Source organism: Lepeophtheirus salmonis, chromosome 1 (assembly GCF_016086655.4).
Source record: "Lepeophtheirus salmonis chromosome 1, UVic_Lsal_1.4, whole genome shotgun sequence".
Classification (NCBI taxonomy): Eukaryota; Metazoa; Arthropoda; class Copepoda; order Siphonostomatoida; family Caligidae; genus Lepeophtheirus; species Lepeophtheirus salmonis.
Window position 1 is genome coordinate 27,924,894 of NC_052131.2, and position 26,091 is coordinate 27,950,984.

At 29.0% G+C, this 26,091-nt stretch overlaps 1 protein-coding gene across 1 annotated transcript in view; it reads left to right on the top strand.

Annotated features, from left to right (window-relative positions):
* LOC121122045 (uncharacterized) overlaps positions 1 to 26,091 on the top strand; it is a 137,089-nt gene that overhangs the window by 81,048 nt on the left and 29,950 nt on the right. The window contains exons 4-6 of the mRNA XM_040717055.2: positions 18,442 to 18,570; positions 23,767 to 24,017; positions 24,092 to 24,256. Of these exons, the coding sequence (XP_040572989.1) occupies positions 18,442 to 18,570; positions 23,767 to 24,017; positions 24,092 to 24,256 (545 nt within the window). The remainder of the gene's footprint in view (positions 1 to 18,441; positions 18,571 to 23,766; positions 24,018 to 24,091; positions 24,257 to 26,091) is intronic.

The window sequence follows — 26,091 nt, forward strand, 5'->3', positions numbered from 1 at the left end:
GAAGAAAAAAAAAAAAGACCTGGGAATATTTAATGAAAGTTTGATCTAATATTATTTATATATTCTTTCTTTAAAAATTATGTCTTTATTTATCAAAATTTAAACAGAAAAAACTTCATTATTTTTAAAGATATATTTATATATATATTTTTTTGCATTCAATTAATGTTTTTAGTCCTAAATTTACATATAAATGAAATTTATGATAATATGGAAAGTGAATGAAAACATGAATTTTATACAAAAACAGTCTGGGGAACAAAAATATTTATCAATGCAAGAGAATAAATTATTTTTTTTATTTTGGGGATAAAACTCAGAATTAGCTCAGACCAAATGTTTGTTTTTTAAGTTTTTTTCTCTTTTCCATAGTAAGAAGTAAAATATCTTTTTTTATTTTAATTTTAAAAAGTTTATTCTTAACATATTTTTGTTAACGTTCTTTTTTTTAAATAAAAGTTCTTATTTCAATGAAATAACTCATTGTTTGCATTTTGTTTCTTTCAAATGTAAATTCCTTTTTCTTAAGTTTGTTCATTATTATACATTTTAAAGCATATTAATGAATGTTTTCAAAAAAATTCAAGTATCATTAGAATTAATCTAGTGAATGTTCTGCAGAAACAGTCAACTGAAATGTTACTATGTTTTTCTTTTCTGTTGTCATTTTACTTGCTAAACTGATTACTATGATAAAGTTGTACGATCTTTGATATTGAACGTAGAATCGATCATGTCCCTAATATCGATCCTTGAAAAAGTTTCAAATTTTAAAATGCCCAATAAAAAGCATTATTTTAATAAATGTAACCCATGGGCTGAAAAGCCTGAAGTTTCACGCATAGATGGCACTATTTTTTTAAATCACTTCCTTTTTAATTTGGACTGACCTTCAAAAGACAGCTGTCAAAGTTTTATGACAATATGTTCTTTGGTTTAGGATTTAGTGTATTATGTGTGAGGCTACCTTCGATATTTCCAAAACAATGGATTATAAACAATGTTGTGTTTTAATTTTACCCTGCTTCTTTATGGGAAAAAATACTATTCAAGCTTAACAATGGATTGAAAAGTGTTATGAAGACTCTACTCAAAAAGTGAATAAATAAAAAGTGAATTAAAAAAAAGCTCATTTTGAACGAAAAAAAACATGTTTTCTATGTTAAGCCCGGGACTTTTCATCCCATGTGTTCTAAATACATCCATTAACCAATTGAGGTTACTTCAGTGAAACTTTAATCATCCTTCATGAATGAGAAGGATTTCTCTTTTTTCTTATTTAGCCTTAATCAAAATGTTTCATAATTTTGATGAGATTTATTGAGAATTACATCCCTTTCTGATATCTTGGATGACGTCAAGGGCTGGATTATAATTTTGATTGGGATGATTCTTTATGATTTCGGAAGAACATCGAAATTAGGGGACTTATTTATGTAACTAATTATATTTTTTTAAACACATTGTCTATAGATTATCACTGAAATATCATAAACTTAATTTCTTATTCGTAGTATGTTTGTCAAATTTAAATTTATACCGCTATAGTTAACTAATGATCTAATGATCCAAATTTATCACTTTTGGATCAAATCATCTTTTAGTTCTAATGGGGGATGAGCTTTGTAAACAAAGGGACGGAGAGTGTCACCGTCTTGTAGTATAATAACACAACTCCCTGAATGAGAATATTATTTAATATAAAATTACATGTATGTACGTATGTTTCTCATATAGAAAGTGCTGTCAAAATTCTTCTGAGTATGTGTCATTTATTAAACAACAATCTATAGACTGTTACACCACCTTGGTGATAATATATACATTTTAGTTTGCTTTGTTTGTTTGAAAATATTCCGCAAATAAAGTAATTTTTGAAAAATTACCACTCTGGGAGGTAAAAAATAAGAAGAAAATAGATAATATTTATTTTAAAAAATTGATTTAAAAAAAAGCGGTAGGAGATCATGTCATTCCGTCGTAAAGAAAAGCTGACACCGATTTCATCTCAATTTCATTTGTCCTTGGTCTTATGAAATATTTTTTTTTTTTTGAAAATTGTTTTTTTACTGATCTACTAGTTGATATAACAGAAAAAAAAATTAATTATTTAGTAAGACAATTAAACCTTTCCAAAGGTTACTTCACGATCTCCTAGGGGACGTTGTACAAATATATTTATTTTTAGAAGGGTTCAGAATAAAAGGAAAGACTCGTTAAGAGAAAAATCAATTTTGAATAATGGATCATATAAGTCTAAATATGTCTCATGTGAAAGAAAATTTACATTTATTTGAAAGTAAAGTTAAATTTACAATAAAATATTTTTCTATTAAATTTGTTCAATTTAAATTTGGGATTGTGAAAGGCTTTATTATTTTGATGATATATCAAGAAGAGCTTTGAGTTGTGTTTTTATATGAATTATTTTGATTATTATTCAAAAACTTATATATATTGTTATAATTTATTTAAGAAATGAAGACAAAAACATTAAGATTCAAAGAAATTAAGAAGTAAACAAATTTTATTCGTTAAACTTTTTCTACCAAGTTTTTTTATGTAAAATTGAAATAAATATGGCAAGGGAAACTATTTTTCTTTATTTGAGGAAATTAGGAAATCTTAAAAAAAGATTTGTTTCTAAAAATAACAACACTATGTAGCCGTAAATATTTAGTTATTATCACATATAAATGCTATGTATATTTTATTTTCTGATTTTCTCAAGCTTGGATCAAAATGCACAAACTTTAAAAAATTATTAAAATCTATGTATGTATTTTAATATTTCTTTGATTTGCATTCTTTCTTGAAGTTAAAAAAAAGAGTCTGGACCCTTAATATATACCTATAAATATGCACTTTTTAGTTCAAATAAGTATAGAGGCAAGCTTCAACAAGTATGTCAAATGTTACCGTATTGTTTATCCTACTTTACCGGGTGGTCCATTGAAATCTGAACACTTATTAATTCAATAATTAATAAACTTTGAGTGATTGAAATTAATTTATATTTCGATATATTAAAGCATAAACAATTATTTACAAAACAAAACAAACTTGAGCTCTCTAGCTTACGTACAAATAGAGAAAATGAAACTTGAACTTGATCGACCAATTTCTATTCGCGTATTCGAAGCAGTTGACCATCTCAAGGACCATCATCTACGCTGCCTATCAATGAAACGCTGGAGATGACTAAGGGCTCTATCAAAAAGGCCAAACCGGATCCGAAGGAATTTAAAAAAATCCTGATGTGTCTGACATCCAAATATCGAGGCACTCAAAACTACTATGAGCCAGCACTGGGACGTCATGATAGAGGACTACATCCTCAGTTGGTACAAGGCCTTCCATTGCCGCCTGAAAGCCATCACAGCTGTTAAGGGCAATTACATTCATGATTAAGAGTGATCATTCACACATCTATTTATAGTATTAATTTTGTTAAAATTTTACAACTAGTTAATAAATTATATCTTGTTGAAGGATAAAATTCAAAATGTTCAGATTTTATTAGACCAATCGGTATAATGGACGTATTTTTATAATTAAACTTCCATTTAATAAATTTTGATTCATGAATACAAAAGGGAAGCTATTAAATTACCTTCTAGAAGATTATGAGATTGCAGGCACGTATATACTTAATTGAATTTCTTGGATCTAAAACAAATATATTTATAGGTTATTATACAGGGTCCGGAAACATAGCCCCATGTTTTATAATGTGTGGTAATCAGACTGTAGAAGTAGTAGCTCGCTAGGCGTGGTTTCATTGGAGAGGGGAGATTCTAAAGTGCTCTTGGAAATAGTTAGTTACTATCATATGTTGAAGTAGTGAGGAATGTGTGCTTGTCGTCGAAATAAATATGGACACTAAATGATATGACAGAAATTGTTCACAAATTAAAATAAACTACTTATTAGCTCCTGAGTTTTTATTTGTGCGATTTATTATAAAATCTGTTAACTGCTTGAATTTATAATGTAAAAACTAGTTGTTTTCAATTCAATTTCATAATTTGAAATTTGCAACGTTCTTTGAACGCAATTAATTCTATCGAATAATGTTGTTAAGTATTCCTGTGGTGAGAGTAGTAGAGACTGAGATCAGGAGTAATTATAAGAAGAGATTGAGTCCTTCCAACTGGCTGGTCTCGACGTAGGCAAATATGGAGAAGGCTCTAAAGATAAAGTTCATTAAAGGCAAAGTTCAAGGGATAATATAAGTGGTAAAAGTCAATTATCAACTCGATTAAAAACAATGGAACTGTTGTTATCAAACAATAGGGCTCTGTAGCCGGTTTATCTGGGAAAAAGGAGGGAAGATCTCTGCTTATATATATACATATATGTATGTATATATATATGTATTGACATCTTTTATATATGTTTTTATTGTTTTTTTATTGTTAATATAATTTTACAATATTCTGCTTGCCTCCTGCTAAAGATATCATTGGTCACCTTCGAGTGTGTGGGAGGGCGAAAAATCACATGACATCATGCAAGACGTTGTATTCCAGTGTAAAGATGGACGGTTTGTGTAAAAATAGAATATACTAAAAATGGACAAGCGTGTACTAACTGTGCGTGTAGTGGGGCAGGAAAAAATAAAGGCTCACAAAAAAGAAACAGAACTTACGATAGAGAGAGTTAATGCCCCCCATGTCTTTAAACCAAGTTTCCCGGCAGCATCATTACTTTTGGGCTCATTGGGGGCTACGGCAATGTCATGCCACCATCTTCCTTGAGTCAAAGGAGAGGGTGGGTGGCAGCAGGTACTGTGTTACTTGTGACCAAGTGATACTTCGGAGCAAAGCTGATGCCAATGGGATCGTGTTCCTGCTTGAACAATACTGGCAGCCCTCTCACAAGGCTTGTTAGACCCAAACTTGTTTAAGGGAGAAAATGTGTCATTTCGACCCCAACACACCTGACCCTCAAACCCCTCCTTTATGAATCCCATGGATTACTTCTGTTTGGAAGAGTCAGAAAGGAAGGTCTCAGCCAATTGAAACGACAGCATCAAATCCTTTAAGGCATCCATCATCAAGTACTTGAACAAAGGCTCTCCTGCGGACGTACTCAAGGCGTGCAAATCCATTAGGCCTGGTATCGACTGAATAATTGGCCAAGTGGCAAACAAGTTCAATAATTTTTTATTTTGTGTTATTTAAACTTTTTAATCAAATTTCAAACTCTACTTGCTCCCCTTATTCATTTGGATGCAGTTAAACGTAGTCCGGATTTACTTGAATGACTCTCAATAAAACTTGTTTCATTGTCTTGCAGAAAAATGAAATTCTCTGGCTATACCCTGTATATTGAAAGCAATAATGAAACTCCTTGAAAGGTCTTTTCATTTATTCATCAAAAAATATTTATAGTATAACCAAGGAATATTAGAGTTACATTGAAGGTGAATTTCTTTCCGTGCCTACTTTTTTCTTTCAAACGTTAGACTACATAAAGAAATAAGATATTTCAAGAATATCCCAAAATCCAACAAACGAACGATTCATTTATATTCTATAGGTGTATACATATATTCTAAATAGATTATAAAGAATACAATTTAATCTTATAGATTGAGTGGTTTCTTGATATAAAAAAAATTATGAAACAAACTGAATGTATTAATCATTTAGAATTTGATTATTTTTGATCTTTTTTGAGGAACTTCGTTTGATATTGTTTTTCTTTCTTTTAGCGCTACAAATTTTGCTGTTATAATTAGAAACAAAATTTTTTGCAAAAAATAAAAATATTGAGCACACATTTACATAATAAGATCCAATGGAGTGATTTTGGCAGTGACATACTTCATTAAGCCAGGTCATATATTGAGTAGGAAAAAAAAACAGTTCTTCATTGGATCTGATAAATACCATCTTTGGATTAGACATTGACAGTAAAGAACTGATTATTTCTTCGGCATTAAAAACAAAACTTAATAATGGATATATGTGGATAAATAAAACTAACATAACATCACTGCACAAACGGAGGTGCTTTTAAAAAAACTTCTCAGATCTGCTCCTTCAGTATATAACCGGAGATTAATTTCTCCTGATACGGATAAAAACCTTGCACAATAGTCTCTTTTTTGTAATTTAATCAGGGAATGAGTAGAATATCCACTTAAATAATATATGAGACCTTAAATTCCTGAAGGAACTAATTCAATTAATTAACACAAATAGGGAACATATCCCTAAACACTTACTCCTTCACAAATAAAAAAGAAACAGGACCTAAGGACATATTAGCTCGTAGTTTGTAAGCACGCCAAAATAAAGTACCTTCCAAGTACTCTAGTATTCCTTGGTCTAACTTACTTAATGTAAAACTCAAAATCAATTTTTTTAACTGATGCAACCGACCAGAACTGCATTTGACAGTTTGCATTTAAAGAGATTTTTTTGTATAAAAGTACTGACTGTTATTAAATTTAACTAGATTCAAGCTATATAAGCGGATGGCTGCATGTCTTCTTTCAGTTATTGATAAAAAACTAAAAATTACTGTCACTATTCCAAGTCTCCCTATAGAAAAAAGTAATGTTATAGTTTTATAAGTTACATGCATAACCAATGGCTTGTTTTTTGGCTTTTTTTTTTGTAATTCAAAACTATTGCAGATAAACATTACTCGATTAATTATAATAGGTTTTCATTGAATGTTGGCTAATCATATTAAAGGCATTACATGCATCATTACATTTTGCAGAAAAACAAAAATAACAATTAAAGGATTGTTGATATTGTCTATACAAATAAACATTGTAATATGTAAGATTCTATAGGTATTTCTTGTATATTGATAAAACTTTCTAATCTGTAAAAGAAAGTCAACTCATCAAATTTTGACCTTATATAAAAGTTTATTAAAAACTTATAAAAATAACAACTATGTATATTCAGGGGTGTCCGTAGGATTAAATATACTTACTTTTTTTTTGGTCGGGGTGGAATTTTTTTTCAAAAAATCCAAAAATACATTTTTTGGAAAAAATGTGAAAAATTAAATTTTTTGGTAAAAGATTTGAAATATTCAGTTTTATTGGAAAAATAATAAAAAATCCACCACTATTCAAAAAAATTAAAATTTTTGGACAAAAGTTTCTAATATTAATTTTTTGGTAAAAAATTTCCATAATGTATAAGTATAAACAAATAATAAAATTTTTCAAAATCAGCACCCGTTAACAAAAAAAATTCAATAATCCACAGATGACCACAAAAATTTAATTTTTTCGAATAAAATCTCAAATATTAATATTTCACAAAAAATTTCAAAAAACTACGGCTTTTTATAAATTTGAAAATAAATTTTAAATAATCAATTTTTGTTTGAAAACAATTTCAAAAATCTAATTTTTTGGAAAATAATTTAAAAATTAGGTTATATTTCAAATAAAAAAACTAATATTCAATTTTCTAGCAAAAAGTAAAAACCCCTTAATTTTTTTTTTTTTTCGGAGGGGGGAGGGAAGCTACAGTCCCTCGAACGGACGCCCCTGCTACTAATTTTTATAAAAATAATGAAACATAATTTATAATTGAGGTTACCATTTAATTTGAAGAAATGACATAAGAATAAATGAAAGGGGAAGGATTACATAAAAATACATAATTTAGCAAAAATGTCCCTTATCATTATACACATACGACAAAGCAAAAGAAAATGAAGTAAATCTGTTAATATACATTATTCAGAATACAAATATAAGTATACAACAAGAACATAAACAAAAGCATCTAAGAGATAAAATACAATAAGTTTTACGCCATTAAAAGTACTAGTAGTCCCCAGAGTAGGACAACTTCTTTTTAAAAGCTTTGCAGGTTCTTACACTCTACTTTAAAGCCTACTATACTTTGCGGGTATCGAGGACCAATAGTTAATAACATCAGCACCATATTTCTATTACGATCCAGAGGACTTACATATTTATCTGTAATTTTCTTAATCTTGCATGTGATTTGTTATTCATCCTTAATTGAGTTGTCGATTTTCGTCTAAAAAGTAGACTTATTTTACATTACCAATTAGAAACATGCTTACACGATATGTTCTTTATTATTAATTACAAACTTAAGCGTTTTTGTTCCATTCTCTTTGAAAAACGGTTCCTTGATTAAAAACCTATGACTGAATAAAATAACGTAATAACAGATGTATCAGCTATAAGATATAAAAATATTTTTCTACAAATCTATAAATTTTTGAAAAAATATATTAAATACAATCGGAAAAAACTGGTTTTGCTTGCTAAATCTTGGATTGACCATTTAAATTTAAAAATACGTACAAATATTGTATATACAATCTATTTTTCCATACTAAGACAAAGTACTTGAGGGAGATTTTCATTTTAGATTTGTAAAACAAAATGTAATACTCTTGGAATTATCATAATAATGTATATAGAACAAAAATTTTAATCATTAGACGACCTTGGAGCTTGAGATGGAAAAATTAGTAATATAAACCTGGTTTTGTTTTGGCTTCAATCCCGGTCCAAAAAATAAAAGTATTTGTTTTTGTAGTTACTTATAAAAGCCTTAGAGACCCAAATTTTAACGTTCAGTTTATAATATATCGCTGAATGGCCAAGATTTATGTTACAAATTAGGTTTCAGCCAAAAGTATAACATAATGTGATACTTTAAGCTTGTTAATAGACAAACAAAATCAGACAAAAATGAGCTAAATCTGAAGGTCAAATACAGATATTAGATATCAGTAATTTTTATTAATTTATAAATTGAAAGAAAATAAAACGAAGATACCCAATGAAAGTAGATTAATAAAATACCTAACCAGTCAACTTTCTAGACTATAATCAATGCCTATAATCATGAGGTACAAAAGTTGATCAAGAAACAAAAAACAATCTCTAAGGGAGAAATACAAAATAATAATGTGAATTTCATCTGCTTTCTTGTAAATATATAATGCAGAGATAGATAGAAAGCCATAAAAATTTAAATCCTTATTTATTAGGGTAATTTAGTAAATCATAAAATTAATAAAGAAAAAAAGTATAATTTATTAGAAAATGTCAACCCATGTGCATCCCTGTCTCTGTTTTATGCATATACTAAACAAATTGAAGTATACATTGATTACATACCTTAGTTACATGAATTTGTACTCATTCATTGATTGCTGATATTAATCAGTATTAAAAGAGTCATTAATCATATTGTAAATACCGGGAAACCCTTATTTTTTACCCATTTTAACACACAAAGTAATGAAATTAATGGGCGGTTTGGTTCCAGATGGCCTTCAGCGACAATTCCTGGTGGAAGAGCGCTGAGATCTTAATCCTCTTCTCGTAATGCTCATTGTGGTGGCTAAGACAATGTTTTTCTCAACAATCGACAGCTAATTATGTGTTCTATAACATTGCTTATGGGAACATTGTAAAAAAATTACCTCTACCTCTCAAAATTTGCATAATAGAGATGAGTAAATAATAAAAGTTGACCGGGAGAGTTTTGAAATATCCAAGATCTTCGTGTATGCACATTTAATAAAAATTATAAGTTGGTAGCTTGCAAGATATTGATGCTTAGAGATGTGAAAATTATATAAATCCTCTTGTATATACAATGAAGAAAATATAGAACTTTTCACCAGAAAGTTAATATTGATTTTATTTAGTATTTCTCCTTGTTTTCAATAGTCAAACGTATTAAACGAGTGAGGAGCATTATAGTTTAGAGTGATACCTGTCAGAAAATATGTTGTTTATCAAAGTTGCCAACATACACGCTTCTTTTTGATTTCACCCACGAGGACTTAATCAATGTTCACATCCATATTGATGATTTTGTAAACGATTCCTCCTTATTTTGAAAATTCAAACGTATTAACGAGCAACATTTATTCATATAGTGATCTTTCTCTGCAGATACGTCAACTCTCATTAAGATACTCTAACGAAAGAGGCATCCAACATATCTATGGAAAAAAATAAACATGCAATGTCCTATAAGTTTAATTTTTTTTACTCTAATATGTCATCTTTTGTCTAGCTTAGCTTGTTAAGATGTAATTTTAAATAAATAAAGGTAAAGTTTTATTCTCATTGCAGTCTAAAAAGAACCTATCATCAGAAGTTGTTATTCTTAGCGATGTTAATATTTGCTGTATTGAGGTAAGAGTAAAAAACTTACCGTAAAAAAAGGTTATATAATATTTATTGTAACTTTGAAAGACGACATATCTGCTGACCGAGATGACTGTAAATCAGGTATAGTTTTTTTCCTTGCTGATACGACATAATTTTCAAAATATGGAGGCATTATGAAATATATTTTGCATATATGTATATTATTTTTAATTTACGTTTACCGTAATTTAGCCAATATTCAGAACTTCTAGTTATACTTAGAGTTGCTCAAAATATGAACTCCAGGTATGGGGGGGCGACCCAAAAATAAACTGAATTAAAATATGATTTTATTTAATAAACTATAAGCACCTCTAAGAGAAAATAAATAAGCACAAATCTTACTCCGTATCTAGAAAGAGTATAGGCTGGAATTACTCTAGTGTGGATCATTAATTCTACTGAGAGTCCAACAAGTTCTTACACATATCACTCCTCAAACTATCCCAAATGTTATTCTCATAATCAGTCTTTCATGAGCATACATACATACTACTTTATATATAGATGGTTTCTCATCAATAATTATGATAGCAGCACTTAAAATATAAATAAAACAAAAACAAGTACAGGTTATAACTATAAAAATTCAGGCACAATTCATATTTTATGTAACTTTAGTTATACTTAGCAGGTATCCGGCAATGAAATGATACTTTTTTTTTTAATTTTGAACGTTTATTTTGAAAAAAATAGTTACAAATTTAATTTTCAAAGTATGTGCCTTCGCTAGCTACAGATTTCCCCCATCTTTCGGCTATTTATGGATGCCTTCCTGAAACAATTTTTCGTCTTTGGCTGCAAACCAGCCATCGATCCATTTTTTTTAGCTTCAGTGTGAGAATCGAAGCATAAATTATTGAGTGCGTGACCCATCGATGCAAAAAAATGATAATTGGAAGGCGCCAGGTCTGGGAGTCAGCCGCATGAGCATGACTATAGAGCGATGCGGTGGTGCGTTGTCATCAAGGAAAATTATCTTGTGTTGTCTGGCTTCATATTTTGGGCGTTTATGGCGTATAGCATGGTTCAAATCGGCCAATTGTTGTTGGTAGCGATCCCCATTAACGGTTTGATCGGGTTGAAGAAGGTAATACCATATGACACCACACTGGTCCCAGAAAAAACACAGCATTGCCTTCTTTCCGAAGTGATCTGGCCTGGTGGTCGGTTTGGCCTTGCAGCCACAGTTAATATATGATTTTTTTTGTTTCAGAATAGACCCGCTCTTTATCGCCAGTTACGATTCGATGGAAATAGGACTTCCTTTTGCGCCGGGCGAGTAGCATTTCACAGGTGGTTTTCGGGTTTCTTGCTGCCTCTCATTCAGTTCATGCGGCACCCATATACCGATCTTTAAAATATTTCCCATTGCTGTTAAACGTTTTCCAACGGTCCGATGGTCAACACCCAATTGTTCTGCGAGTAGTTCTTGCGTTTGGCCATCATCTTCATCGAGGAATGCTTACAATTCGGCGGCTTCAAACTTTTTTGGGGGTCTGCCGTGTTCATTTCTCATGTCAAAGTCACGACTTTGGAATTTTTCAAACGACCTGAACCACTGTGTTCTGCTTAGAGCATATCCACTGTAAGCTTCCTCAAACATTTGTTGGGCTTGAGAAGCGTTTTTCTTCAATTGGTAACAGAAAATCAATGATTACCGCACATCGTAGATTGTAGGCATAAAATTAGACATTTTTACGACCGAAAAAAGTGTGTAGTTGAATGAAACTATACATAAAATGAATTAAATATTGTTGAACATGTCGAAATAAGCATTTATATTTTTGGACCAGTAAATAATGTCTAACTGGCGAGACCTAGGGAGTAATAGCCAAAAGTATCATTTCATAGGCGCATAACTAGTAAGATTGCGACTTTTCTATAGAAAAAGTTGAGTTTCAGAAAAGAAATTGTCAATAACAAGAACCAGTCATGCTGACTCAACTCAAAAGTGTCGCAACCCTGGTTATACTATTTTTATGAATATTGTTTGAATGAGTGATAATAATTTAGAAACATGTCTTTCTGTTTCAATATTATTTCAACTATCTTGTCATCTCCAAGGCCATACACCAAATGCCGAAACGAAAACCACGTACATACTTGTGCAAATGTATTTGGCTATGCGACAAATATTTTTTACACTACGGGCTTTGAGTAATACATGAATATTTCTTTATAACTAATTGAATTATCAGTGTAAATTATTCATAGGGAGAAAACGTTGGATACATCATGAGGGCAAATGATAAAGTAACGTCATTTTTAGTATAATAATAAGAACATCTTCTGTTGGAAAAAATATTTTGCAAAGACCTTGAAGCTACTCAACAGGGGTGTTTCGTTTTGGTCATGTCGTTCTTAAGAGTATTTTAAGTACGTCAAAGTTATCAAATTATACTTCTTCTTTTAATTGATCCTTTTATGGATTGGGACAATTTTCATATCACTAATTATGTACCAAATTATTTCTAACATAGGAGAGACAATTGTCAAATTTCTCAAATCATTATATATGTAACGTTTGGGTTTAGATTGAAATAAATGTCTGTTGTTGAAAATTTGTAATAATAATTAATGTATTAATTATCTTCATCATCTGGAATATGAAACTTTTGTTGTACAATGTACGTAAAGAGTTAATGAAATATAAAAGATAAATAAAAGAAAATGTAACAAACAATCTCAAAATATTGATTTTGTTGTTCTGGAACTGATATTGCTGGATGGTCATTTTTATTATTACTATTACTCATCTGCAATATTATGCATACAATTTCATTAAAGTGTTTTTAATGCGTTAAGATACTAAAAATACATCCAAATCCAACTACATTCAGTCTACTACCAACTGCTACAATGCACATAATTTAAACATACAATAAGCAGGCTTACATTTTGAACAAAATGTCACTGGTTACAAATAATGATGTTGTATTTTGAGAAACTGACAAGCACTCGAGATCATTTATAACAAGTTAATGCAAACGAACATGATTAACCGCAATGGTGTCCGCAGGGGTTGTAAGGCTTCCAAATAAAGAAATTTTAGCATTTTAATAGAAAATTTAATTTTTATTCTTCATTTTTTCTTCTAAAATATGTAATTTTTCAAATTAAAAAAAATAAATTTTTTTGAATGGCTACCGATTTTTTTCTAAAAATTCTAAGAAAAATTTAATTTTTTCAATTAACAAAAAAAAAAAATTATCACTGCTGGGATTTTTTTTTCAAATAGTTAAATTTTACGTGAATAACTTGAAATTTTTTTCCAAAAAAATTTTATATTTACAATTTCATTTTAATTTATATTTTTCTAAATATTTAAATTTCATAATCAAAATTTTTATTTTTTATTTTAACAATTGTGAATTTTTGATACTTTTTTTTCTAAAAAATGAAATATTTCAGAATAATTAGAGATTTTTGGATTTTTTTTCCAAAAATTCAATATTTGAAAATTCTTATTTTTGTTTATTTAAATAAACTATCAAAAAACAAAAAAATGTAAGTATGAATTTTTTTAAATTTTCTCCAAAAAATGTAATGTCTGAATATATGTTCAATTTTTTTTATTATTTTTCCAAAAATATTTTTATTTTTGATTATTTTTTCAAAAATAATTCCAAAAGTCAAGCCTCCCCCAAAAAAAAAAAAAAAAAAATAATAATAATATTCCTATGGATGCCCTTGAGAGCCAAATAGTATTTTTTAATTATTATTTAAAATATTAAAGAATCGGGAATTTTTACTAGAATTCGGCATTTGGATTTTTTTAAATCGTCCCATCACTTTTCGATACGAAGGACTTTGGACTCTACCTGGACTTTCAACAAAGAGACTTTCTATTCAACATGAAGTGAATATTTGTTGCATTTTGATAATAACTTTATTACTGTATATAACATGTACTTCGATAAACATGCTGCTATAGAAACAAATACTAGTTTATGTAAAGAACAAAATGCTGCAATGTATGTGAAGCATACAAATATATATATGTACAAATGTATATACAAAAGCAACTCAATAAACTTTTTTAAATAACAAAAGTAAATCTTCCTTTGACTCACTGCTAACTGCTTTCCACATGAATAAACTTTTATTTCAGTCAATTTACTACTCAATATTTGGAAGCAATAAAATATTTATATATATTTACTTACATATATGTAATTTATGTTGTTCAACTTTTAATAGGGTAGAAAAGGAGCTATTTTAGAAAGCAGTTCCTTTTTGAGTTGTGCAGTCTTATTATAAGTTATTTGAGTAGTACCATGCAATAGAATGCTTTTTAAGCAAGGAGTGTAATGTACCTACAGCTTATTAGTCACAACTCAAAGCATAAACAAACTTTGCATTTAAGGCTGTAGGAACATTAAGAACAAAAAGATATGGAAGCTAACCTCTACGTTAATGAGTCAGCAATGAGTTGATCATAAAATCATTGAACTTATAGAAACCACTCGATGCGATGTCGTAACTGGAAGAGATGTCTTCACCGAAGTACAAAAAATCCTGAAAAGTACAAGGAATGTCAACAGGTAAGCCGGCGCCAGAGAAGCCACTAGTAGAGCTACTAGTAGTTACTAGAGTCCCTGCTAGCATTTAGCTTTTTATTAAAATCCCCGCTAATTATTGTAGGACTATGAGATAATAAAGGTAAAAGATTGTTACCAAAAAAATCAGGGCAATCAAAATTGGGCCAATTCAGTAGGTATGGTTTGTTGTTTAGATTAGTATTATTTGATTAACTGATATTTATATGATCAAAAGATTTATTTCCCCGTATTATTGCAATTTTCTTGAGAAGAGCTAATCTGTATTCAACAATTTGATGTCTTTTCCCTCTACAATTAACTCTTAAATGTCCGAAAAAAAAAAAACATTTTTGGCATTGTTGACGAACTCCACTAAATCTCAGATTAACAAAATGGTCCTCAACCGCTGAAATCTGTGGTAGACTCAATGGATCCCCGGTAACCTACATTATAGTTTGATGAGCACCATACAGATTTATAGTTTGAGAATTTCTTTTCGGCATTGCAATCTTCAGGATTGGGTTCTGGGTAACAACGAGACACATCGCAAAACTTTTAATCCAATTAGTTGGTGCATTTTCATCAATCCTCTTAAGAGTATTAATAGCAGGGATCTTAAATTTCTTTCTATTATCCAGTTCAATATTTTCGATGTCCTTTACTTGTATACGAACAGTTTTCATTTGGCCATTTGGTCCTTCAGCTTCAGTATCATAGTATCCTTTCATTTTCTCTATACGAAGACGAATATGAGTTTTAAATTTGGTATAGAACAATGCATAACCAAAACCATAACGTGATTGTACGCCGGCAATTTTATCTTCCGTGAATCCAAAATGAAGTGTATACTTCAAACGGTTTCAAATCTATATTATTAAATAAACGATCATTCTCAGCATCTGTTAAGGTTATAAAAAAATGTATTCCATCTAAAAGTCGATTTTAGATTAATATTTTTTACTGCTTTGCTAATATTTTTGTCCCTTCTAGTCAGAGGTCTAGCGTATGACATTTTCGGTTTTGTTGACATTGATGCATTATCAGGAGGACGGTCATTTGGGTCAAGGATCCATAGTTAGTTGTAACTGATGTGTATTATCAAAAATGATTTAAAGAGACAAAAAAAAATTATTGACGCGTTTCGATTGAAGGCCTCGCTATTTTAAAGATATCTGTGATATCTCACATATTAGTTGAGCAATGGCGCTTTTCTAGTTAAGTAGAGAAAGTTTTACAAAAATATTTAAAAAAAGAAGAAAGAGCGAGGGAGAATTACACACACGCTTTTTATAGAAGAAGATAAACGCAGAGAGAAGGACAAAGAAACATAAAGGATCCCTCTTGTCAACTCTACCCACTAAGGATCGAAAATTTCGAAGTCTAAGGTTTGAAAAAAATATTGTGAAAGAGTAAAAATTCTCGATCCCAAAGGTATGAAAAAGTCTTCAAAACGACGGCAATATACTTCGTGAGAAAAATTAAAACACACCAGCACAATACAATGTAAGCATTTACATACATACACATAAATATTTTAAGCAAGCAGTGTACACCTTATTAGTCACAACTCAATGCATAAAAAAACTTTGCATTGGCATTTAAGGCTCATTTAGCAAATTATCATTCATTATATTCAACAAATTCAAATAAATATTTCTCCTAGACGGTTGTATATTTTTTTATTCTGTTCGTTAGATATGATTTATGAAACCTCCATCTTTTTTTGTAGTAAAAAAACTTTTTTTCGAAAAAGTGTTCTTCCGCCTCTAAAGACGACATTATGAAACCAAAGCGCACCATCATTTCGCTTCATATGGAAGGGAAAAGCTGTAGGACCATTACAAAAACCTGAAAGACCATAATGTGTCAATGTCATCGGTCCACTATACGATCAAGCGGTACAATAGTACTGATAGTCTGGGCAGGCGTCAATTCCTCCGATGAAGATACTCTTAATCTTCATTCCCCAGGATGTGAACATGTTTATCTGGATATGTTACAGTCCTAAGTACTTGATTGGATACAGAATCCGCACTGAGAAGTGTCTTACTGCATCCAGAAGGACGGAGTACCTTCACATACTGCATAAATTGTTCAACAGTGGTGCTTACCCACTTTTGAGCACTTTTGGAGCAAAGACATTATTCCCTATATCTCAACGTAATGGATTTCTTCATATTTTTCATTCTGGAGAGGGAGGTTAGTGTGACTTGCTAAAGCAAGATCGACGACTCGAAGTCCACCAATGGGGTCTGCATGGGACAAATTGTTTGAGGAGACCATCTTTATATAATGTAAAGAAGCTCCGAAGCGTCTAAGAGCTGTAGTTGCCGCGAATTATGGAATGTACTTATAAGTAAATTTGAAGTAAATTCTACCCTAATTGTAATGGTCTAAAAAGAAATTCTGATAAATAAATATTTTGCACTTTCTTGGCTTTTGAAGTTTTCATTATACTTATGTGTCACCGTGTATATATTTGAACTAATGGCGTGAATAGAGGAATTATTGTTGTAATAATTTATATCCCGCCTATAAAAATGTGTAAATTTATGTATGAAGATTGGCAAGTTTAGTTTGTGGTAGATTATTCTTGAAAATATGTCTTATACCCGTAATTTAAATATAAGTACATACATGCAAACAAAAACTATCCTAACAGTTCATTCCTTATTCATGAACTCAGCAGGGATAATCAAATAATGATTTTTCCTTTTTGATTATTGTTGTATTAAGAAAAAGAAAGACTAATTTATATATTTCACTAGTTAAAACTAGTCGGAAAAATCTTTTCTGCAGATCTAATCTTTACATTAATCAGAATGTTAATCGGATATATATTGAGATTTTACTTTTTTTCAAATGATTATTATTATTATTTATATTTGAAGGGCATCAAAAACAGGCTGATTATATTGAATTAATAAAATAATATATATTGGCAAATCATAAACATATAAAGTAATAAAAAATAAAGATTGCTCATTCATTCATTATATAAGTGAATCTCCCCCCTTTCTTATATAATCCCCAACCTACAACATACATCTAAATATTCTTGGCAAGCAAGCATGGCTCAGTTAAATTTGTGAAAATTTCATAAAGAAGACTGTATAGTGTATACATGCCAAGAAATGGTTTATGTACATACATAATATTTAAAGAGTGAAATACGTACGCGATGTATATATCTACGATGAATCAGTTATAAGTAAGATATCTTTTTGTGTTTTAGAAAAGAAAGGAGACACAAAGTTCCCTTTGAAGTATAATTATATGAACTAATTTTGACATTTTATGTGAGTACATAAATACGTATTTCTAGATAAAGGTTGGGGAAAAAGTAATTTCGTATTTCTTGTCGATTAATTAAACTAAATATATCTTGTTCATTATTGGTCACATCGAATCATAAGGTTTAAAGGTGTGAGTTTATAATACAAACGCTTTTTTGATAGTAGACCGAGTTTTTTGCCAACAGGGACAAGAGCTTCTACGAGAACGGCAGTATTATCTTCCGTAACAAGCTATTGAACAGAAGGGGCATACTTGGCTAGAGTAATAAAATGATTGTAAACTTCTTATAAAGCGAAAAATACGAAATTACTTTTTCTCCGACCTAATATAAGCCATTAGTGTACTAATGATTGCATCGGTGTCCCTTAATTTATTATTAATTAATTGTTTTATTTACTATTCCAGTCAACTTTTTTTATGGGGGAATTAATGAAGAAATACATATGGTTTATTCCACAATTTTTCATATATGGATCCTCGATCCTCATGCATTCAAAGAGTACGAATGGAGAGGACTCACATTAGAAGATGAGAGTAAGTTGTATGACAATCAATAATTATTTTCTTATTTTCTTTATGACTTCAAAACTGTATACCTACATACATATTTCAGAACTTAATTAATCAAATACTAAGTCTACTGTAAATATACTAATACTTATAAACTATATTAATTTGCAATAGGTATATTAATTATTCAAAGTTTTTTAAAAGTGATGAATTTCTTTCAGGAATAAACCTTATTTAAAAAAATTAATTAATTTCCTCATTCGCCTTAAATATTTATAAACAGAATTTTAAGAATGCAAAAGAAGAATTGAGTTTAGAGTTTGTATGTAAGTAGGTTTACATATATAGATATATATTTTCATAAAATGAAAGCTCCTTATCTGTCAATCATTCTTCATTAAGGTTTTTTTTCTTCAAAAAAAAAAAAAAATTAAAGAGAACTTTTTTTTGTCAGATATAAATGTATAAAATGATCCATATTATTATAAAATAGAGAAAGCCAAAAGGCATAAAAGTACATTTACGTTGATACTCAGGAGGGTGATATTATCTCTTAGCTTGTTGGTCTTAATCATTACTTCCTTCTATACACATATAAGTATACAGTTAAGAGTATACTTTTGTAATTTATTTCTAAAATCAAATTATCTTGGATAATGAAGTAATTGAAACTTGACAAGAAATTAAAAGTAATTTTTTCGATTCAATCAACAAAATATCACTTGAATGTCTCCATTTCTAACTCTAAAATCAGTTATATAAGTAATTAATAAAAACATGGATGACAATTTTATCTTTGAATTCCATATTTATACTACTGATGAAGAATCTTCAGTACACGAATGATCTTTTAATAATCTCATTGCTTCGACATTGAAAGAAAAGTGTAATATTTTTTATACGATTTGATGGGTATACAAAATAAATATTATGTAGATATTAACCTGCTACTTTATAAGTGAAATTAAAATTTATAGGGGTTGTTTGTCATTTGCAACATACTACATCAAATTATTATCATTTTTTTATTTGTTATCTTTATATTATTTTTTGAAGACCACTAAATAAAAAATAATTATGAATATGTAAACTGTCAGTGCCGATGGTTGAATTTTGCATAATGTTACAGACTTACTAAACATGACATTATTGTATGAATATGAGAGTTTTTTAATAAAATAATTGTATAAATTTAATTATAAATCTGACCGTTTTATCAGTTAGATGTTATATATAATTTTTCAAAAGTACCGGTTGGTCCATTGAAATTTGAATACTTACTAATTCAATAGATAATAAAAGTTGAATGATTGAAATTAATTTATATTTAGATATATTGAAGCTTTAACAATTAGTTACAAAAAAAAGCAAAAAAACATGAGCTCTCTAGTTGCAAATGCCAATATCATAAACCAATGAGGACCTATGCAAAAGATCTTGTGCTTTCACACCAAACTGTCTATATAACTATCCAAAAGTGTATAGAAAGAGCCTTGTGAGGGTGGAGAGGCCATTTTTGACATTAGAAATGAAAGAAACACATCTTTTCTGTTGCAATATTCTTTTGAGGTCTTCAAAGCCACTGTAAGACAGCACCATGACAGTGGGTGCCAGGCCTTCCTCCTATAAGCAATCATTGCCTCTGAGGGCGGCTACATGAACGATTAAGAGAGCTCAGATGCACATCTTTTTATAGTTTTAATTTTGTTGAAATTCTATAATTAATTAATAAATTATATCTTGATGAAGTTAAAAATTCAAAGTGTTCAGATTTTAATGGATCACTCAATAATTCATACGAAAAATAAGTAATTAGGGAAGTTTTTAATTTGTCGAGCTAAATAGTATGATACAAAGTTATTTATAAAAAAAAACCAAAAAAGGTTTATTTTTTATAAGGCAAAAGGAGATCTTTAAATAATCGGTTGATTAAATGAAATGGCATAAAAGTAACTTTTGAATAAAATAAATTTAATTTTTTTCAACTTTTTTATAAAAATAAATAAGTGAAGTTTAACATACTTGTTTACAAAGTTTATTACTCTATCGCTTTTAATATGTTATATACATATTTTTGTATACATCATTTATTTGGAATCTCTTTTAACTGCTTTAAAAATGTATTTGTAAATTTGGCAAAGTACTAAATCCAATTCAAAGTTAAGTAATAATTATTTTTGTATCTTTGTTTTTAGAAAAAGGTAGTTCACAGTTGGAAATGCGATAAAACTAAAGAATTACTAGAAAATATTTTTTTTTAAATATTCGATAGTAACAAAAATAAGGCTTTTATTGTAGGCAATTCCATTCTTTGTCTTATAATGTAGGAATATTAATAAATTCAATCTTTGTCATTTTGTAATGGTTGCATACATACTTACACTTTACATCATTCATTTGGAAAAAAAAAAAAAAAAAAAAAAGATTAATGGCAGCATATATATATAATATAAAAATACATAGAAAAAAATGAACTAATGATTACTTAACAGTTGCTAACATAACTTATATTGTACTAGGAATATCTAATACCTATGTTGTGAAAAATAGAAAAATGTTAGTTTACTTACTTAAAAGGCCATCTAGTATGTAGTTCAATATATGTACTATGTACATTAGGGTGATCGCTCTGCCCAACCTTTTTCGATCTTGCTGGCCATTTGCATAGTCTTGAGGTTGGATATACTGAGCCTAAATCCGGAATTTCATGAAAATTGGGAAATATCTAGCGTTAGCTCATTCTTATTTTCGATCTGTGATATTATGCACGCAAAAATAATCGTTTTTTCTTTGTTTTCTCTATGTCATATTTGTTTTCAATATCTAAGGGTTATTTTTATACATTTACTAATACAGATTTTGTATTGTATAGTATGTTTTTTTTTCTTTTTCTTTTTTTGACTGATGAAAAATAAGCCATTAAAGTTGATAAATTATCTTCCGTGAACAAAAAAATGCAATATAAAGCAGTTCACTTTGTTAAGAATCAGATTTCACGTGTTTATGATAAGCAAGAATGCTGATGGTCACTAAAAAAGCATAACAAGAAAAGTTATATCCTTCCAACAAAATGTCATCAAAAATTGTCTTACAATTCCTATTGATAGATAGGATAGGATTGATTGATAGATCCTATTGATAGATGTAAAAGGTTTTACATCTCCATGAAAAGATAAAGGAACCATGCTATTTTTCTCCAGCAATACCAAGGAAATTATGCTAAACAGCCTAAAGAAAAAAATAATATTGTTCAAGAGGATTTATTATTTTTAGAAGATATGAATAAGTATAATAAAACAAATTATAGGTTCCTGGAATGCCCAATCTATTATACCAATGCACTGGGAAGGAAAACTCATAGAAACTCTTGAAAATCCTAATTGCTAGGAAGAAAGATTAACCGTACTTGTTTAGGAAATAGAAGGAGTAAAATTACTTGGTGTTCCTGAAATACCACAGAAAACAATTGATTTACTCGGAAAGAGAATTACAAATACTATATTTATTTTATTGAGTGATTAAGAAATGTACATAAAATGTTAGGACAATGATTTTTGACACAACAGTATGGAATATTGGGAAACTATTTGCTACTTGCGTATCTATTCATCAATGATTGAAGAGAGAGTTATTGTGGCTTTTTTGTAGACATAACATAGGAGAAATATTGCTATCACGTTATTGAGATGTATTACAAATAACTTTGAATGAAACCTTTGGAGTTTGACTATTCATGAAAGGACTATAAATGAATTTTTCAACTCACACTCGTTTATCTTGGTGAAACACCTCTGAGATACAAATACCTGGAGATCTTCACAATACGAAGTAGATGAAAAAAATACTATAATCAATTTAAATAATACTACTATAAGGTCAAATAAATTTAACCCCCAACGAACTTTTTTTCACCAATTGCTTTAATTGGAATTTTTTTTTTTTTTTACATTTTTTTATATATCGTTATATTTTTTGGTGGATATCCGTGTCATCTTCAAATTTGCTTTAATAAATATTTTTTTAAATAAATTATTTTATTCTAATTCATAATATCCTATAATATAAAAATATTCATCTTACTTTGTTAGGAGCCACTATCAAAGTGACGAGGTTTCATATATAGTGTATGGCGGGAAAATTGATTCCATTAGTATATGATGTATATATTATTAGATGAAGCGTCAAAAAAGAGGATTCTGAGCAAAATTCTCAATAATAGAAAACTCTTTAAAAACTTAAATAGACATGAAACTGGATATGAAAATCCAAAAATTCCACACATAACTAAAGAAAATACAACTGATTTGTCCAAATTCATTGAGCCAGATGGGTGGGTGTTATTTTGGATATTAAATATCCGTTCTGATTTTGTAAAGACACTTGTATCTAAATGGAAATAAAACAGTACCTTAATATAAAATCAGTTGTGAAAAACCTATCAGTTGTAAATAATGCCGCAGAGAAGGGAGTAAAGGTACATAAAACATACCACATGTAATCGATATTTATCGTGGTCACTTGCTAAACCAGCACAAAGTTCGTATAATAGAATATGGTATTTAAATCTATGTGATAAAAACCTACATTGAAAGAAAATATAATTTATTCAGATTGTTAAACAATATATATATCGTTTATGTTATGCCATAAAATGAATAATATATGTTTAATCCAATTATGACCAAAGTAAGATATTGTCCATCCCTTGCTAAATTTTGAAAATTTGTTAGTAAGGGTAAGTCTCAAGACTAGGAAAAAGGCAATTCACATCCTGTAACTTTTTCAAAAAACGGAGCAGAGCAATCACCCTAATGTACATATAATTTTGCACACATGAAAAGAGAGTAAGAGAATGACATTTTTAATCAGAAAATGTGATTTTTATGCAAAATAAAACGTTAAAATGAACTGTACATTATTTATTTTTGTAAAACCCTGCATTTTGTATGTAAATACTGAAAAATAATACAAAAGTTTATTCCATAACTTATTTTGTCAGTTTAATACTGATAAACTATTATTTAAAAAAAAACAAAAAAAAAACAACATGATTTTGCCTTAAAACATTCTTTCATGTACGTACGGACATATTTTGTTTGTTTGTGACTACAATGAGAAAAACTTTACATATTAATAATTATTCTCTTATTCATTCATGTTGTCATAGGAAACAAATAGTTTTGTAACTACATTATTTTTTTATATTCTGCGTGTCTATAGACTTTGGTAATATTGAGTATCCTCTTGGGCTTAAGGCATCCTATGGGAATTGGAAAATTTGTGCTAGGGAAGAAGGTGAAATGGATTATTGGGATCATTCAGAGGACTGTGTTGGATTCACTGTCCAAGAGGAAATGGAACGTGGCCATCATCGCGAATCCGTTTTGTCCTCTGAAAAGCATTATGTGGATTTATTTTTTGGGGATGATATGAAAAGGACTTATTTGTCCGAGTTTCCATTCACGGGTCGGGTATGAGTTATAACGGCATTAACTATATTTAACTCATGTTTAGTAGCTATATATCAATAATTTGTTCTTTGTAGGTAATGGTTGATTCTACGGAGGATGAAGTGGAAATATCTGTGAGACTCATGGAAGTGTCACAAAATGAAACTAAAGTATTGGACTCTGAGACCTTATTATTGAGGGATGAGGCAATATTTGAGTTTATGGATGTTAACTCAACATGTGATAAATTAATACTTGAGGTATGTTCAAACCTATTAATGATGTTAGTTTAGAATAATAATTTTAAATAAGGACAAACATATCACATAATCTTTGATTATTTGATACATTTTAATCAAAGAAATTCCAACTACAAATATATGTAATTGTTAAAGATGTAAAAATTACTAAAATCTCAGTAAACATAAAAATAACACCTGAGAGTGACACAAAAGACATGGCAACAATGAGAGACGACATACATATATTATACTGACTGAAATCACTATAGTAATCCTTGGCCGTTGATGACATTTAAATCTTTAAAATGGGGAAGAAGGATCTTTTTTTTTAATAAAAAAAAGTTTGTCTCTCTGTTAATTTGTCAGTGGAGGACTCACTTTTAACAACGAATGTGTGTAGCTTCATCTCAGTGCGTCATATTGTAAAAAAAAAATATTTATAAGAAAAATCATTGTACGTTGGATGACAAAGCAGATTAAATAAGACAAGAGGAGTATATATCTATATTAATAAAACCAAAGTTTTTTTATCTATCTGCTGTTGACGCCTAATAACTATCTCGCTAGTATTAAACAAGAGTACAAATGCTCTTTTGATTACAAATAGAGATCTTTCTTTAAATATAAGCTCTCCAAGATTTAAGAGTTTTATACGTCTTCAATAATAACAAAATTTAAATGTGTTTTTATTTCACACTATACATATTGTTAATTGTTGTCTGTTTTCAGAACAGTATACTATTACCTCTTCCCTTTAGAATCAATTTTATAATATGTTTGATACTCAATTTTATAAATATTAACTTTGGTATTTACATGGTAGATTAGATCATTCCTGACTAGTTTTAACTTGTCAAAAACTTAAATAAGATTTTTTAGCAATTTTTTTCACCAAAATCAGCAAAAAAAAAAAATAGCGTTAAAATTTTGAAAAATGAGCACCCAAAAAAATATCAAAATTGAATTTATTTTATTTCAAAAAAATACATTTTATAAGGATAATTTAAAGAAATTTGTATTAATTTATATTTACCATAATTTATTGATAAATTTGCTTTATAATTTCAACGAATCCAAATTTTCTCATTTTATTTCATACCAGACACAAAAAGGGTATTTTTTCATAAAGAAATTGTCAAATGAGCAATATTTGGAGCGATTGAACGTTTCCTCACAAGTCTCGTTATTATGGAATGACATTTTATTGACAAAATATTACTTCTTTAAAATAAAAAAAATTATAATCCTATTATAATTATGTGGCGAAATAAAAAAACTTCTTTCGAAGAAATAACATGTTTTTTTCAAAAGAGTATCAGTATTTCTGACCTCAAATTGAGCAAATTTTGAAGGTAATTAACTTGCATAAATTGCATATGCATTTATATTGATCATTAGTTATAATTTTTTGCACATTTAACTGCACATTATTTTAAATATGTGTCCCATTAGTGCTAATTATGTGTTTAATCATCCCAGTATTCCAATAAGTTTAAACATTGAATTTCTTCCTTAATATTTTTTTAAAAATTATTTTGGGTTGGTAAAACGCTCATGGTGATCTAGAAAATAGCATTTTTTAATCTTCTTTAGATAGGAAGTACTTAAAAACGGATATTTGTACTTGTTGGTATAAAATATATATGATTTAATGAAAAGCGTTGGTGCGTCTTAATTTCATTTTAATAAAAGGGAAGTGTTGAAATGTGTAAATAATATTTGGGTCTAATAGGTTAAAATAGTCCAAATTTTATCTATTTGACTATATAATAGATGTACTATAAATAATGAAAAGAAAGTGTAAAAACACCTTAACCGGAATTCAAGCAATTTTTACATCTCTAATAACGGAA